The following is a 15,811-nucleotide window of genomic DNA, read 5'->3' as shown; positions in this document are numbered from 1 at the left end:
AAGCACTAACCAACCACAAAGCCATCTCTCCAGCTTAAGAAATCCCTTCCCTTGATGAATAGTATCAGCTTTCAAATCCTTCCCCTGGTCAAGTCTCTGAAATGCAATGCTAAGTGCCATTCTCTTTGCAACTGCTCCCACCTTAACTTTAACATCAGGAAGCAGAAGGAACCAATTCATGAGGAAGAAAAACCTATAGAAACATTGATGATAAAATTCTCAAGTCTTCAGATTTTAGGAGATAAAAATTTCCTAGGATTTTAATTGTCAAAATGTGATCTGAGACCTTGACCATCTTCCTACGCTCATATAGGTAGGATGGACTTTTCCAGAGACTGGGTAGGATGTGCTGTTGTAAATGAGTGGCTGTAGAAGCAGGTTGGGAAATGTATGCCTTCTATTACGCTACACATTACAGATGAGGGCTACTCTGGTAGGATGCTGTTTTGGCCCTGGCTGGCCTCAAATTGAGATCCACCTATCTGTCTCCTGAGTGCTAGGAATAAAGGCGTGAGCCACAGCGCCTGGCCCTTGCAACTTATTTTTAATAAAACATAAGTTACTTGGTAAAATAACTTAAAATTTCCATTTTAATTTTGAATATGGCAAATACCAATATATAAACCCACATAAAGGATTCTGTATTTTGGGGAACCACTTGTTTGATTCCAAATTTATGAATAAGAAACACTTTTTTTTTACCATAGTAACCTTGAATACTCCAAAAATCTCTCCCATGGCACCTTAAGGACAAATAATCAACAGCTTTGGCAAAGTGGCTGCTATCACATACCTCTAATCTGTAGAGAAATCTGAAACCAGGATATGGCAGAGTATGTAAGATAAGCATCTAACATTAAGATCTCTCTGGCAGGAAAAATAAAAGGCAAAACAAAAGAATTTTAAAGATTGGGGGTGGTGGGCGGGCCAACAACCAAACGACTGTGGTACATTTTAAAAACTATTCTTAAGTATATCCTCTTGTTTTCCTCAGAGATTCCTTCAGCCGAATGAGCCTTCGAAAAATGGAACTTTAGAATATACACTTGTTCTATTCACTTGAAAAGAGCCATGTTCTCAGCACTGAGGGTGAGAGGTCTTCTATTGAAAAGTAGGCCTGGGATGTCACTCTGGAAGCAATAGCATTGATTTACCTACTGAAGAATGTGCTGCCAGATGCAGGCTATTGCCCACAAGGCTTGTGGCTGTGGTGTCTGACCTTCTGGTACACGCTGTCATCTTTTTAAAAAAAAGTTTTAATGATTCAAAGGTACAGTACACATTTACAATTATTTATACCATAGCTAATGTTAAATTTATTTACTTTAAGTTCTTATTTTTTAATTTATATTACCATTTATAGTCATTCATTTTGGAAATGTAGTAATGCTTATTTTAAAGGTACTATTAAATATGTGAATGTTTACACTAATTTTAATGAGTGGGATTTTTTTCTCTCTATTACAATGGGAAAAAAATGAATTGTTCAAAAACTGGTTCTAAACTGGTACCAAAATACCTCAGATTAACTAATGGTGGCAGATATCCCCCGACCCCTGCCATTTAAAAAAAAAAAAAGGACTTAATAAAACATTCCTAGGGCCAGGCTTGGTGGCACTTGCCTTTAATCCCAGCACTCAGAGGAAGACGCAGAGGCAGGTAGATCACTGTGAGATCAGGACCAACCTGGTCTACAAAGCAAATCCAGGACAGCCAGGGCTACACAGAGAAACCCTATCTTGAAAACCACAAAAAAAGAAAATCTTTATACCAAAATACCAAAATGCTAGTGACATGCTAATTTGACAGCAATTTGATCTTTATGGGTGATTTTGTTAGTATCAACTTCATGAATCAATGTATCAAATGTTTATTGGTTGAACCATTAACTAGAAATCTGCTTTAAGGCTATTTGATATCACTGAAGGCAACACCAACCTGAGATTTCACTGATTTTAATCTACCAATTAAATAAAAAGACTTGTAGTTTTACAAAACGCAGAAGTTAATTGCTACTACCAAAATAATTGTTAATTTCACTATCGAAAATGTACACAAAAAAACTTAACACTTTACACTCGTAGCACAATTCTCCCACCGAATAATCATGTTTTCTTAAATGTTGCAGATTTTTTTGTGCTTTGGCTTACAGAACAGCAACAATGACAATACTGCTGACCACTCATGAGTCACTTGAAATGACACCCCTTCCCCGTTTGATGGCAGTGAGGTGGGAAAGGAAGTTACCAGGGGAGAACACACTGAGACAGCGCACCTTAGTATTAGACACTTCTCAATTGTTACTTGAATTGTTTCCCATCTCAGTGATGGTGTGAAGGGCTTTACCATTTATGTCTCTGTGATTGGGTTATGAAATACCAGTTATTTTCTCATGAATTGGAATGGAGACTTCCTGCTCCGTTTTGTTATACTTCCTGAGGGTTTTTTGTTGTTGTTGCTCTGTATTTTAAACTCAGGAATCTCTACTGCTCTAATTGATAGCACAAGGTAGTTATTTTTTAAAGTTATACCAATGATTCTAAACTAAAGGGAAGGCAAGGAGAGTCATCACACCATCTGTGAGAAAATGTTAGTGGAATAAGCAACCTTTCCTATTGGAATAGAATGTTATTCCAGTAGCCTCTGTGTATTTACTCATTTGAGTGTGCCTTTACAAGCCCTAAAGCAAGTGACTTAAGTAAGACAGCTCTGAAAGATTTTCACCTCTGCCCCACTGTCAGAAGTTGAGAGTTAACAGTAAATTATGCACGGCTATTCTGTCTTGTATGTACACATTTGTCTTTAAGGTAACTCCACGTTGGAATGCATCTTTAAAAAAATCACATTTATATACATGGTTGTTAAACAGTTTAAATTTTATTGACCTCCCAGTTTTTTTAAAAAAGTTAAAGGTCGCACCTCTAAACTGATGTGCTATATACAGACCATGCTGAGTATGAAGAGACGCAAACTAGCCAAGAAGACTGACTAGTCTCTTCATACGTCCATATAAAACTCTTGCCAACATAGAGGGGACTACCACGTTTTCTGAGACACTTCCAAGTTTTTCAAGGCACAAAATATATACCGTCATGAATATACACATTCTAGACTTTGTGCCTCTGACACAACCCAAAGGTTTGGCTTCACGACTATTATAAAACTAAGTACACTGAATGAGATTCTGTTTCTTGGGTGAAAAAGCCAGACCTATGAACATCAAGTTAGGTAATTGCTCCAAAATATGGAGAATACGAATACAAGCACTTTATTTTAAAAAGCAAACACAAAAGTTCATGTAGTTCCAAAAGTGTTAACTGCTTCAAGCTTCCATTTTGGATCATTTAGTACCTATACACATTTGTTCCCAGAAGCTTATTTATCACTAGTCTCTACTAAGGAAAATGATTCTAAAAATTAACATGGTTTTCAGTATTCAAATTTTCACTATTTATATAAAAGCCTAGAGAGACCAATATCCATTAGCTTCAAAAGATAAACTAAAGACTCTTAGATGTAATCAACTTTACCAATGTCTGTCCAGGTCTGTTTAATATATACAAGGAAAATATGCTCACTATAATTTCTTATAAAATAGCAAATAGGGAGTAGATGTAGGAGATGTAGAAGGGGAAAGAGAATTCAGAAAGTCTTTCTCTTCTGTAACTTTGACTTCAGAATCATCAAAAAGCAACCACTTTCCCTCGTACTCCTTTAAGCTTTGCACTACATAGGAAATTTTGTTCTCAAATCCATTCATGTTAATGCCTGTCTGGTCACTGGATTCCTTGTTCCTGTCAGATTCGTGGGTCCCATTAGTATCATTCATTTCAGAATTTCTATTTTCAGTGAATGCTGTCCCGACAACCTTATCAGGGTTAGATGCTTTGTTGTACAGCTCATAATCTGCTTTGCTCTTTTGTCCTCCAAGAAGTCCAACAGCTTCTACATTTTTTTTGTTCAAAACTTTACTTGGCTGGGCATTTCCACCAACTCTAATTGACACTTCATCATCATAATGTCCAGCCGTCCCTCTTGCTTCCTCCTCGTTCAGTGGCTCCAGCTTACCTACTTCACTCATCTGGTCAACCACAAAATTCCCCTTATCTAGCTCTAGACTGTTCAGGTCAGTGACTTTAACAGATGCAGTGTAGTGCCCACTACTGATTGTGATGCCACTGTGCATCACCACAGCAAACAGCCCATAGCTGTCCGTGGTCGGCTTTGTGCTCCATTCTTCTAGTGACAGTTTAAGAGGTGTCAATAAAGGAGTGTTGATCTTGGAAAGTCCACCACCATAACAGTCAAACCTTTGGAAAGAAAAAAAGGTTTCCTGTCATTCTGTTTTGAATGTAAAATTTTACACACAATGTGAAACCAAATAATAAGTCCTTGATGTTTAGTTATGAGCAAAAGCAGAGTAAGACTTCAACTTAGAAAAAAAAATATGTACACAAAAATATTAAAACAGACCCTCAGTAAAATGGTGCACACCTTTAGCCCTGGCACCTGGGAAGGAGCAGGTGGAGTTCATGGCCAACACTGCAAACTCCAGGCCAGCCAAGGCTACAGGGAAAGACCCTCTTGTTTGTTTTGCTTTTCCAAGCCAAGGTTTCTCTGTGTCACCGTGGCTGTCCTAGACTCACTTTGTAGACCAGTGTGGCCTCAAACTCAAGAGATCTGCCTGCCTCTGCCTCTGCAGTGCTGGGATTAAAGGCATGTACCACCAAACCTGGCACAAGAGACCCTCCTTTTTAAAAATAAAACTAGCTGATGTTTGGGTGTTTCTGTGGGAAGTATATTTTCTTAATTCTTTTATTAGATTGTCCAAATAATATATTAAAATGACTTAAAAAAAAAAAAGACCATCACTCTGACAACATGTGAGGACTATGAGAAGTTATCCTTGTTAACACATCAATAAATGTAGAAACCATGAAGTTTACGATAGCATGTCAGAAAAGACAAGAGTATCCAAAACATTTTTGTACTTATTTTAATAGCTTTTGGACAAATTCTCAACTATAAAATTTCCCAAAGTTTTCACAGAAATTTCCTAACTTTCCTTAAAACTGAAAATTTGCTTTTCTACACACACACCCTCAAAAAAAAAAAAAAGTTGAGTCAAGCATAGTGGCTCACACCTACAATCCTAGCTTGAGTCTGACACAGGAAGACAGCTGTAGATTGAGACCAGCTGTGGCTACAACACTGAAATCCATTCTCATAGAAGGAAGTGGGGAACAGATTTTTTTTTAAAAGAAAGAATATTAAAGATTTCTCAGTGTGATGGTTGGAGGCCTTTAATCCCACTCAGGAGGCAGAGGCAGGTGGATCTCTGATTTCAAGGCCACCCTAACCTACAGAGCAAATTCTGGGACAGTCAGGGCTACCCAGAGAAACTCTGTCTAGGAAAAAAAATGTTTTTTCTCCATTCCAGTCAGTTCCGCTGAAGCAGAATTCTACTACTACCTACAGAATGAATATGAAGACATCTGAGAATTGGTGGTGACAGAGATCAAATGCAGGGCCTCATCTCTGCTAAAGCACACTATCTGAGCTGTATCACTGCCCCAAAAAAGCGTATTTATGTATTTATGCACAAAGAACCCGCTTATTAAGAGCAGAGAGTCCATTCTCACCAATGGCTTCACTTTGCACAGCACTGTACACAAAGCTCCTGTCTCCCTCAGTTTATTCACAATACTCACTCCAAGCCACTAGCAGCAAAGCACTTCAGATGAATAGTGATAACTTCAGGCATTTTATCAAACAAGAGACTGCGCTCTGCTTCGGTATAGTGATGGCAATTTTCACAGAAATATTTATCTTCTCCTACAATTCTCTCCACTGAAGCAAATTGTGAAATTGCCCATCTCAAGGTCTTCATTTCTGTTTTTGGCTCTGGAGAAACTGTAAAACAGAATTGTTCACTCAAAACTTAAAGTTTCATATATGATATTATCGTTCAGTTCCAATAACCCATCCCCAACATCTAAGGAGATTTTTTATTTCAGTCATCCTGAAAGTATACAAACATGTCTTTTAAATATTTAGTATTAGCCAAAGTAAATTTACACATTTACACATGCATGCTAGGAACACTGAAAGCCACATAAGCCCAGTCTCAAGTCAGTTGCCAGTATCTGACAGGCAACACCAGTCTCATGATCCCTCAGGACATCTCTATACTTTCTATGATTTACATTAAACACAACAATAGCTCAAGTACTAACAGCAAAAAAGACTTAAGTTAGTAAAATATTAAGGTCTCACGTGTTAAGTGTTTCATTCTTCCATTACAATTTCATAAATGGAACTAACAAGATGCTGAGAGAACAGGAAGGCTACATACTGTATACCAAGGACACTAACTCTCCCATGGTCCACACGGGCTCTCATCTTACTTTCAGAGCTTTCCTCGACCTTGGAAAGCTCGTCTTCTTGTACTGGGACACTAATATCCTGAAAGTCTTCTCTTCTTTCTGTTAAGCTTTCACATTCCAAACAGCGAGTCCTCAATACTAGCTGACCTTGAAATAATTTCTCTACTAGTTCAAAACCAATTTGCTCCACACCTAAAATGAAAACAGATTTGTTTTTCAGTATAGCTCAGTTTATCAGTTTCCCACTGAAAAAGTATTATCACAAAGACCCAGTTTCACATCTTATCAAGCAGTGCCTTAGTTCACGAAATGTAAAGGTCCTACCAAAAAAATTTCAAATATGAGTTACTGCCTTTAGGATAAAATCAGCTGTGTCTTTAACTTGCTTCCCAGGGACATGTCTTTATAGAACTGCCCCAGAGAACAAAGAACTTTTGGCACATTAAACACATTAACTATAGATTTTTCCCTAAGATGCAAAACCAAGCAAGGCAGTTATATCTCAGCTCTAACAGTCACTCAACTCTGTTTCCCCTTTAAGTGTATGTCATACTGCACAGATAAAAGGGGGAGTTTTCCCATTAAAAATATACTGAACTTCCTTACCTTAAAAACCACCAAGCAAGCCGGGTATGGTGGCGCACGCCTTTAATTCCAGCACTCTGGAGGCAGAGGCAGACGCATCTCTGTGAGTTCCAGGCCAGCCTGGTCTACAAAGTGAGTCCAGGACAGCCAGGGTAACACAAAGAAACCCTGTCTCGAAAAAACAAAACAAACCCACCAAGCACAATTACCCTAACATTAACAATAATAAATAATGCATGTTCACACATTCAAGTACAGTGTTTTAAATACTACAGTTGACATTCACTGGTTAAATTAACTTCTCAAAACAAAAGCGTAAATACTGTATATTTCTGCAGCTACTAATGTCCGCACTTGTCAATCTAATAACTACACTGACCTTTGTTTATGGACTTGGCTTCACTACCGTCCACAGGTGTAACGCTACTTCCCGGAGCCTGGAGCACACCACCAGCCGGGTAACTGCGCGCGTGCTTCCCCAGGTCCACCTCAAGGTCACGCCCACTTTCTTGAGGCAGTCCTTTGAGTCGCTGACTTGTTATTTTCCCCAGACTACAGAACTTGGAAAGAATGCTGGGTTGCTTACTTGTAGGCTTTAACCAGTTTATCTTAACTTTTGATTTCTTTTGTGAGGGTCTTGCACTCTCATTTTCAGAGACACACGTGGGGATGACTTTAGGAGAAATCTCTAATGTGTCACTAGTAGCTTTTCTTTTTGATCTGGTTTGTCTCTGGGTTTCTCCCGATGGTTGGGATTCCTTGGACATTTTAACTTTCTTCTTCATGTTACCCGATTCACCGTCACTTTTTCTTTTCCAGTTTCCTTTGGGGAACTTTTCTTTACCGTCCTCCAAACTCCTCACACTGTCACTCTCTGTGCTGTTAATTCCACTCATTTCCTCTTTCTGATGAGATTTTTCTTCTACTTTAGTAGGTAATTCAGCCAAGTCTTTTACTTCTTCTTTTCTTAGGTGTTGGCATGTTTCTTGAATATTTCCCAGAATACACTGCAGCACTTCCTGTGCATCATGCTGTAGGTACCCTTCATACATAGGGTTGAGTTCCCTATGAATAGGAGGGCTCATTTTAGCTAATTCTAGTTTTGCATAGTAACATAAAATGCTTTTCATTAATTACTTTAAATATCCAAAAGCATTCTAATTACAAACCTCTCACCTAAATTTACAGTTGAAAGTAAAAACAAATTTTCACCATATTTTTTATTATCACAACACTGTGACCCTCTTCTAAATACTAGAAGTTAACTAATGCTGACAGTGTCTTACCATAAACCAAGTTTTATTAAAAATGCTGTATGTGTCCCCTCAATAACTGCTGTTACTAGTAACTACTGACAGATGCCACAAGGTTAAATAACTTGCTAATGGGGTCATAGAGCTAGTTAGGATGCAAAACGAGGGTCCAAAATTAGCTCTTGGCCACTTTTTTCTGTCTCTTAACAAAGGTAAATAAATGCCCTATACCTACATCTACTCAAAAACTGAATTAAAGAACTTCTTTGTAAGACCACATTATGAAAACTTTCAGTGTGTGTGTGTATGTGTGTGTGTGTGTGGTGTGTGTGTGTGTGTGTGTGTGTGTGTGTGTGTGTGTGTGTGTGTGTGTATTTTTAAGCAAATGTAAGTATTTGGAACCTGCAGTTTTTATGCATGACATTTTTTATACAGACTACAATTTCTACTCTGAAATCCTTAGGACCACGTGTTTATGAATTCTAATAATTTCATTTCACAAAGACAATGACAGAGAAACTCCCCCCAGCATGTAAAAGTCCCAGCACCACAAAAATAAGTAAATATATTAAATCCCAGGCTTTACCACCAGAGATCAATTTGGTACGAAGTCCATATACCTGCATTTTCCTTTAAAGGAGTGCAATATGGCACATAAGTAAAAGTATGAGTCATCTACATATAGGGCAGCACTCTATAACCAAACACTAGTCTTCTGACAGAAAATTTATTAATTCACATCAGAAAGAACTATGAGTAAAAAATATAAATAGGCTAATATAAGTTGAATCTAATTTCTTTACTTTCGTTTATTTTTTTAAGTATTAGTTTCAAAGCCTCTCGGATATAAAAGGCTGTGAGCCTAGACCGTCGACTTCCTTGCCATTTATTCCTACTTGTACATATATCACTCCCATCTAAAGACAGAAACTAAAAGACAAAGACTGTAAAATTGTGTTAAAGAGGCTATACCTGAGTGTGTTAAGCAGTCGCCTTGGCTGTGTAGCAAGTTCATCTGTATATTTCTCTGGGTTTAAGAGAAAACTAGCCTGAAGCTGTTCAACTGAAATTATTAAGGACTGTAAACTGCATATAAGCTCATAACTTGCCAAAGGATCTTCTTTACAGCTTCCCTATCAAGGAAAAAAAGCATAGTAATTTAATTAATAAACATTAAGTAAGTGCCTCTTATTGGTCTCACCGAACAATGTAGCTTTTCTAAATTCAATTTCAGTACAACAAAAATTCTATTAAGTCAGAGTGGGTTTTCCCCCCAATTTCTTTCTATATAGACAATAATTTTCTAGTCAGTTTCCATTTGTTTGCAATTGAGGCTAAGGGTAAGGCTCAATGGGTAGAGCTTCCCTTGTGTTTGTAACACCATAAATTCAGTCCCCAACACCAAATAATCATTAGCGTCAATTAAAACACAGTAGATAAATAACCTGGTAGTCAAGTAAGACAGTTGTGACTGTGAGGTATAGGCGACAAGTCTAGTAAACAATGCATATAAGATAAAGCAGGAAAAAAAAACACTGCAGTGCTCTGAAAATTCTGGTAAACTACTTTATCAAAATGAAAAATACTGACAAAATACAGTACTGAAAAAATGAGTTCTTGTAAACAGAAATAATCTGTCACCATTGTCCTCAACTCTCTTGAGAATCTATTACCTTTTTATTTAACAAATAAACTTAACTCCTCTCATTAGTGTCTTGTTGTATGTGGGGCTGGGTTTGAGAAGAGTCTCAGTGAGAGCCCTGTCTGGCCAAGAAATCACCATAGAGACAAACCAGGTTTAGCGTCGGCCTCATAGAGCCACCTGTGTCGGCCTCCCCAGTGCTGGGATTACAGGTGTGCATCACCAGGCACAGCCTTCCCCCTAGCTTATTTTGCTTTTTAAATTATTTTAATTTTTTTTACCTTATCTTTCTGATTAGAGTCATCCTTCAGAGCTTCTTTCTTCCTTGAAATAATATTAAATAAGTGCTTCACTCCAGACTTGAAACCGGGACAGAAGTATAACACCTAAAAAAGGGCATTGTCTAAGTGCTGAGCAAAGCAACACACCTAAAGCCATCAGTGCCTTCTGTAGGGCACTCTTAATGTAAATTACCTACAAGTGTGACGTTCTCCCCCCCATCAATAGTAACCTCAGCAATATTAATAAGACCAAGATTAAAGGACAAAAAAAAATTGAACAAAAATGTTAAGAGCACACAAAGTAACAGAAGTTTTTAAGTGGGCACAGCACCAGGAATCAAGCAAAAAAGAAAAAAGAAAGAAGAAAAGTTTGGCATCTTCTTAACTGATCTACCCAATTTTAGTACCTCACTTTTATTATTTTCTTACCCCCAAAGGAAGTAATGTGCAGTTTGGAGTATTACCACATTTTTGGTTTTATTTTGGTTTATTTACAATTTAAGACAAAGTATGTAAGACACTCAATAATCTAAAATTCTCAGAAACATTAAATATCACATCACTTTACCTGAAGAATACTGTTCAGATAACAAGTATTGCCAAGATTATTCAGTCCCACAAATGGCAACAAGTTTTCTCTCTTCTCACAGCTTATTGGCGAGGACTGTGCAGCAGGAACAACTTGATCACTACTAACACAGAAGGAAGAGAAGCTTTAAGGCCTCGCATCTTAACATGCAAATACTACGTCCCTAGATTTAGTAGTTTTTTCTTACAATAGATGTGTTTGTGATATGACAACACATTTAAAAACATCATTATACTCCACAAACGTCAAAAGAATTCCCTTAGGGGGGATGTTAATCCCACAAAAATAGATGAATTGTTCTGGTAGTTTATTTATTTAATCTACTGTGACATTTTAATCAGTCTAATTCTGAATGTAAACCTGGGAATAAGCTAATTGCAACACTATTTAATAAGGTTATATTCCAGTCCTGTTTTTATAAAGACTTAGAAGAAAGTCTATGAAGAGACTTATTACTGCTTCTGTTCACTGTAAGCTCTCTTGGCCAAGTGTGGCAGCGCGCACCTGGCCCAGCACTCACGGAGGCCGACACAGGTGGATCCAGGACAGCCAAGGCTACACAGAGAAACCTGTCTCACAACCAGCCCCCTCCCACAAAAAGTTCTCTTCTTCCCCCCCCACCCCCCCCACCCCCACCCCCCACCCCCCCCACCCCCCCACCCCCGTCTTCGGTTCTAGGGACTGAACCCAGGGGAATCACTGAAGTATAAACCCACTCTGAACAATTTTTACGGAAACACACATAAGATCTACTTTTAGTTACCCAGCAGACTGCACATTTGTTGAACAAAGAGCTATAGACTGCAGCTAGAGCAAACTGGAACACTCACATTTCTTATTTAACATAAAACCCACTTTATTATATAATGAATTCACAAATAAAGACATTGTGCAGCTAGATTAATGTAGTCAATCAAATAAACACTTGTCCAGTCCTATCGACAGCCGTTCTGAAGCCACGGAGTTCCATTTAGATCTTCACACATCTACTATCCGTGACATGGTTTTGTGCACTTACCCACCACAGACTACACAGTAATGAGCTTTATATCCTCTTCCACAACTGGACGCACTTGTTCTTTATGTGCATTCCCTCCACCCCCATCTTTCTTTTTAGTGACTAAAGAATTTATGTGCTTTAAAAAGCATTTATTTTTTAAATCTAGTTTCAAAATAAATTTGTAACTGTCCTGCCTCTAGCAGATATGAGTAGTTGTGGAGTATAGCGAAGAAAAGCCTGTTTTTACACACAATACACTGCAAAATATCAAGCATAAACTCAAGAGTTTTCATCTCAATTCCTAACAACAATGACACTAACGCTAATAAATTAACATTGTGATATGACCCCTATGAGGAACCACCAGGTTTACCCTGCTCCTACTGTTCACTTTAATTCTTGTCTCACTAGATGCAAATTCATGTGTACTTTCTTTTAACCCCTGTCAACTGTCAGGTCAGTACAGAAGGATCACGCCAGGCTCAGTGCTCCTTCCCTAATTCAGAATAAAGTACTGAAATATATTTAAAGTAAAATACATACATTTCAGATCCTCTATATTCAGAAGCCTTTTCTTCATTTTCTTGAGAATCAGTAAAATCTAAAGCTCTTTTGGTTTCCTTTTTCTGAAAAAACTTCAAAGAGAGTCTGTTTTTCTTCGATGGACTGCCTCTTGAGAGCCCATTACTTTCACTAGGTATGACACCAGGCATTTTCTTTCAAAATTGCAAGGAGTTGATGAGAATTAACTTATTGGAGGCAGCTGTAATCACCAATTATAGCTGTTAATCACACAAGAAGAGATTTCATTAGTTCTCAGCTATCAGGTGTAAGTGACAAATTAGCAATTGTGAAAATTTTTCCAAGAGTGGTTCTCAAATCAGGGCATGTTTAAAAACCTAATGCCCAGCAGTAGACACTTGGGGTTATTGCTTAGACCAATGGCTCTCAACCTTCCTAACAGATGCTTAATACTGCTCATGTTGTGGTGAACCCCCAACTATAAAATTATTTTGTTGCTACTGTTTTAAATCATAATGTAAATATCTGACAAGCCACCCCTATGAAACGGTTGTTGAACCCCTGGGGGGGTCACACCCCACAGGTTGAAAACCACTGGTTTTAAATGCTGCTCCATTGTCTAACTTTTTCTAAAGTTACACCACTAAATTCTTATTAGCTTAACATGTGTATGTGTGCATATATGTATAAATATACACACACAGAGACATTAAGGGCCATATCACAAAATACTCATTTAGTAAAATCACTCATATAGAACAATGAAATCATAGAATTAAGAAGTAAAAACTCAGGGCTGATTAGATGGCCCAAGGAGGAAAGTCACTTGCTGTTAAGCCTAACAATTTGAGCTTTGCCCCAGGTACCCCACTTCTCAAATGTGCCCTCTGACCTTCATGTGCACACCTTTGAACACACAAAAAAGTATTTTTATAAAACTGAACGGGGCATTGGTGGCACACGCCTTTAATCCCAGCACTCTGGAGGCAGAGGCAGGTGACTGCTGTGAGTTCAAGGCCAGCCTGATCTACAAAGTGAGTTCAGGACAGCCAAGGCTACACAGAGAAACCCTGTTTCAGAAAAAAACAAAAAATTGATTTAAACAAAATTTCATGTTATGCAAAAATGGTAACTGAACAACCATCTCCAATTGGTTAAAAAAAACAAACAAACAAACAAACAAAAAAACAGGGAAGAATGAGAAACCAAAGTAGTAGTGGACACTACAGAGTCCTTCCAAGGCCACTTGTAGTCGATATGAATATACACAATAAAGTCTCTAAAATGCTTCAAGTGTAATTCACATAGAGAAAAAGCACATTGCTGGCCTTCAGTTATCAAAATCTGACAGGTAACTACACATAGAAAGCTAGAAAAGAGGTTGGAAAAACTTGCTTCGTTTCATGTGTGCTAAATATTACAATATATTCTAGTTTTCCAATTTTGTTGTTTTGAGATGGGGACTTAAAGTGTAACCTTGGCTGGCCTGGAGCTCAGAGATCCACCTGCCTCAGCCTCTCTCCGGTACTGGTATGAAAAGGCCTGTGGTGCACCACACCAGCTCCAGTTGTTTCAAAACTATGTGATTTTAAACTGTACTGAAAAACTACCTTTCTACCTGTTTCAGGATAAAACTTTAAAATGTAAGGGGGTCGGGGCGGGGGGGAGCCCAAGACAATACTTGGGATGTTTACTTTTCAATTGGGACATGTACAAGAAAAATATCCTTCTATCCCAACATCCCAAAAATTTGATCAGTTTCAAATGTAGGTGCCTGAGGTACACAGAAATCCACTCAAATTCTACCCCTAAACAATTCACTCCAGAATTTCATTGTACACTGCAGTGAAACAGTTTTCCCATCTTGTCTGCAACTTAAATTCTGCCTCCTGGCCCCTTAATACTCCTGATGAAATGTCCTGTTGGGAATGGTAAAACAGTCTTCGCTAAACTGTCAAGAGATCCTTAAACACTACTGACTTGGGGAAAGTGTCTTCCTGGCAGCCAATGAGAGAAGGAAGAAGTCATCAGCCAGCTGAGGTAGCGGACCTGACCGTCACCTCGGCCAACCATCCTCTTGGGGTCCCCCTAAACAACCAACCTGCGCAGCCGGGTCACCCAAGAGCGCGACCCTTCGCCAGGTGCCCAATCCTAGGCTCTCCCCCGTTCCTTCTAAGTAAAAGCTCTCGGTCAACAACGTCTCTTCAGAACTGTAAACCAAGCTTCGCACAATGAACTTAACAGGAAACCTCCTTGAACGAATGACACCGTGAAACCCCCCCCCAGCCACGTTACTTTTCAAATCTGTGTAAAATTATAGGATTCAACTTTTTTCACCGCCCCCCCCCAAAGAAAAACATGAAACAATAAAGACAGAGTTCTTGGGCGCAGGGTTAAGACACGTGGCGCCGTACACACTTCTGGGGAAACTGTAAGTCAAGAAAATGCGCGGTAAAAAAAGTCGCAAACCCTGACCCAGGACACCGCGATCGCAAACGCCTCTTTCCGGGGCCAGCCGCTCCCGTCACCAAAGGCGCGGGCTGAGAGGAGCGCTCAGCTGCCGGGGACCCCCGGGGGTCGCCGCGCCCGCCGGCCGAGCCCCGCAGAGCAGCAGCCCCGGTGCGAGGGGGCCCTCCCCACGGTCCGCACCTGCCCGAGCCCCGAACCCCCGAGCCCGCCTTACCCGGTCATGGCCCTGAGCGAGTCCGCGGCGCTGCCGCCGGGGAGACCAGCCCGGCAGAGTGCGGGCGCGACAGGTGAGCCCCGCCGCCGCCCCGGGGAGAGGGATCGCCGGTGGGAGTGAGTCTCCCGCGGGGGAGGGACCATCCGTCCGCGGAGCGGGAGCCGGGCCGCCGCTCGGTCCTGCCCGCCGCGGCCCTACTACATCCCCGGCGCAGCCCGGCCGGGAAGGCTACGGGCGCAAAGCGGTGGCGGCGCTCCCGGAGCCGCCGCAAGGGTCCCCGCTCGGCCACCGAGGGGAACTTGGCGCGTTTTCCTCAGTCTCAGGACCCCCGCGGGTGAGCCCCCGCCCGCGCCAGCGTCGCGGCTGGAGGTGGCGTCCTCGGAAAGTGCCGGTTCTCCTCGCCGCGCTGTCGAGACGCACAAGGCGCGAGCCGCCACGCGACCGGCCCCTCGCCCCCCGGCACGCTCGGCTCCGGAACCAGCTGGAACGGTAGCTCCGTCCTAGGGGCCTAACGGGTTCCGCGGTTTAAACAGCGCAGGCAGCGACGCGGACAGCTCGCGCGGGTCCTCGCAGAGGCGCGCGCTGCGCAGGGGGCCGGGCTGGCGCGCAGGAGCCTGGCTCACGCCCTCTTTTTTTTTTTTTTTTTTTTAACACTAGCGCTCGGAGTTAAAGGGGAGGGAGCTTACAGGTCCGGGGATTGGACAGGGAGTGGCAGGCACCGGGCCCCTTCCTCGAGTGCTCAAACGCACCAATCCAGGGTGAACAATTTGCAAAACCTCACTCCCAGGAAGAGCCAATCAGAAGTACCTATACAAATAGCCAATTGGCGGGCAGAGAAGACCCTCTGACCAATTAAAAAAAAAAAGTAGA

General features: G+C 40.7%; 2 protein-coding genes across 11 annotated transcripts in view; one reads left to right on the top strand and one right to left on the bottom strand.

Annotated features, from left to right (window-relative positions):
• Positions 1–1,432, top strand: part of DOCK7 (dedicator of cytokinesis 7) — a 185,207-nt gene extending 183,775 nt beyond the window's left edge. For all 6 annotated transcript variants that reach the window (XM_084777076.1, XM_084777074.1, XM_084777075.1 and 3 more), the window contains one exon: positions 995–1,432. In XM_084777076.1, the coding sequence (XP_084633202.1) occupies positions 995–1,037 (43 nt within the window). In that variant the 3' untranslated portion in view covers positions 1,038–1,432. The remainder of the gene's footprint in view (positions 1–994) is intronic.
• Positions 1,433–2,858: 1,426 nt separating this feature from the next.
• Positions 2,859–15,697, bottom strand: USP1 (ubiquitin specific peptidase 1). Of its 5 annotated transcripts, none has more exons than XM_084777145.1 (9): positions 14,942–15,082; positions 12,280–12,518; positions 10,716–10,839; positions 10,148–10,252; positions 9,197–9,357; positions 7,351–8,036; positions 6,408–6,578; positions 5,712–5,913; positions 2,859–4,310 (listed from the first exon to the last, which is right to left on the bottom strand). In XM_084777145.1, the coding sequence occupies exons 2-9, from the start codon at positions 12,447–12,449 to the stop codon at positions 3,578–3,580; spliced, it is 2,352 nt and encodes a 783-aa protein (XP_084633271.1). In that variant the 5' UTR covers positions 12,450–12,518; positions 14,942–15,082; the 3' UTR covers positions 2,859–3,577. The 5 variants fall into 5 exon arrangements, with proteins under 5 accessions (XP_084633271.1, XP_084633275.1, XP_084633272.1 ...); XM_084777149.1 differs by having other exon boundaries at positions 7,558–8,036; XM_084777146.1 differs by having other exon boundaries at positions 10,716–10,836.
• Between the last annotated feature and the right edge of the window lie 114 nt (positions 15,698–15,811).

This window comes from Acomys minous, assembly GCF_964271855.1.
Source record: "Acomys minous genome assembly, chromosome: 1".
Classification (NCBI taxonomy): domain Eukaryota; kingdom Metazoa; phylum Chordata; class Mammalia; order Rodentia; family Muridae; genus Acomys; species Acomys minous.
The sequence above is the reverse complement of the archived record's forward strand: the minus strand, read 5'-3'. Positions and strand labels throughout refer to the sequence as shown.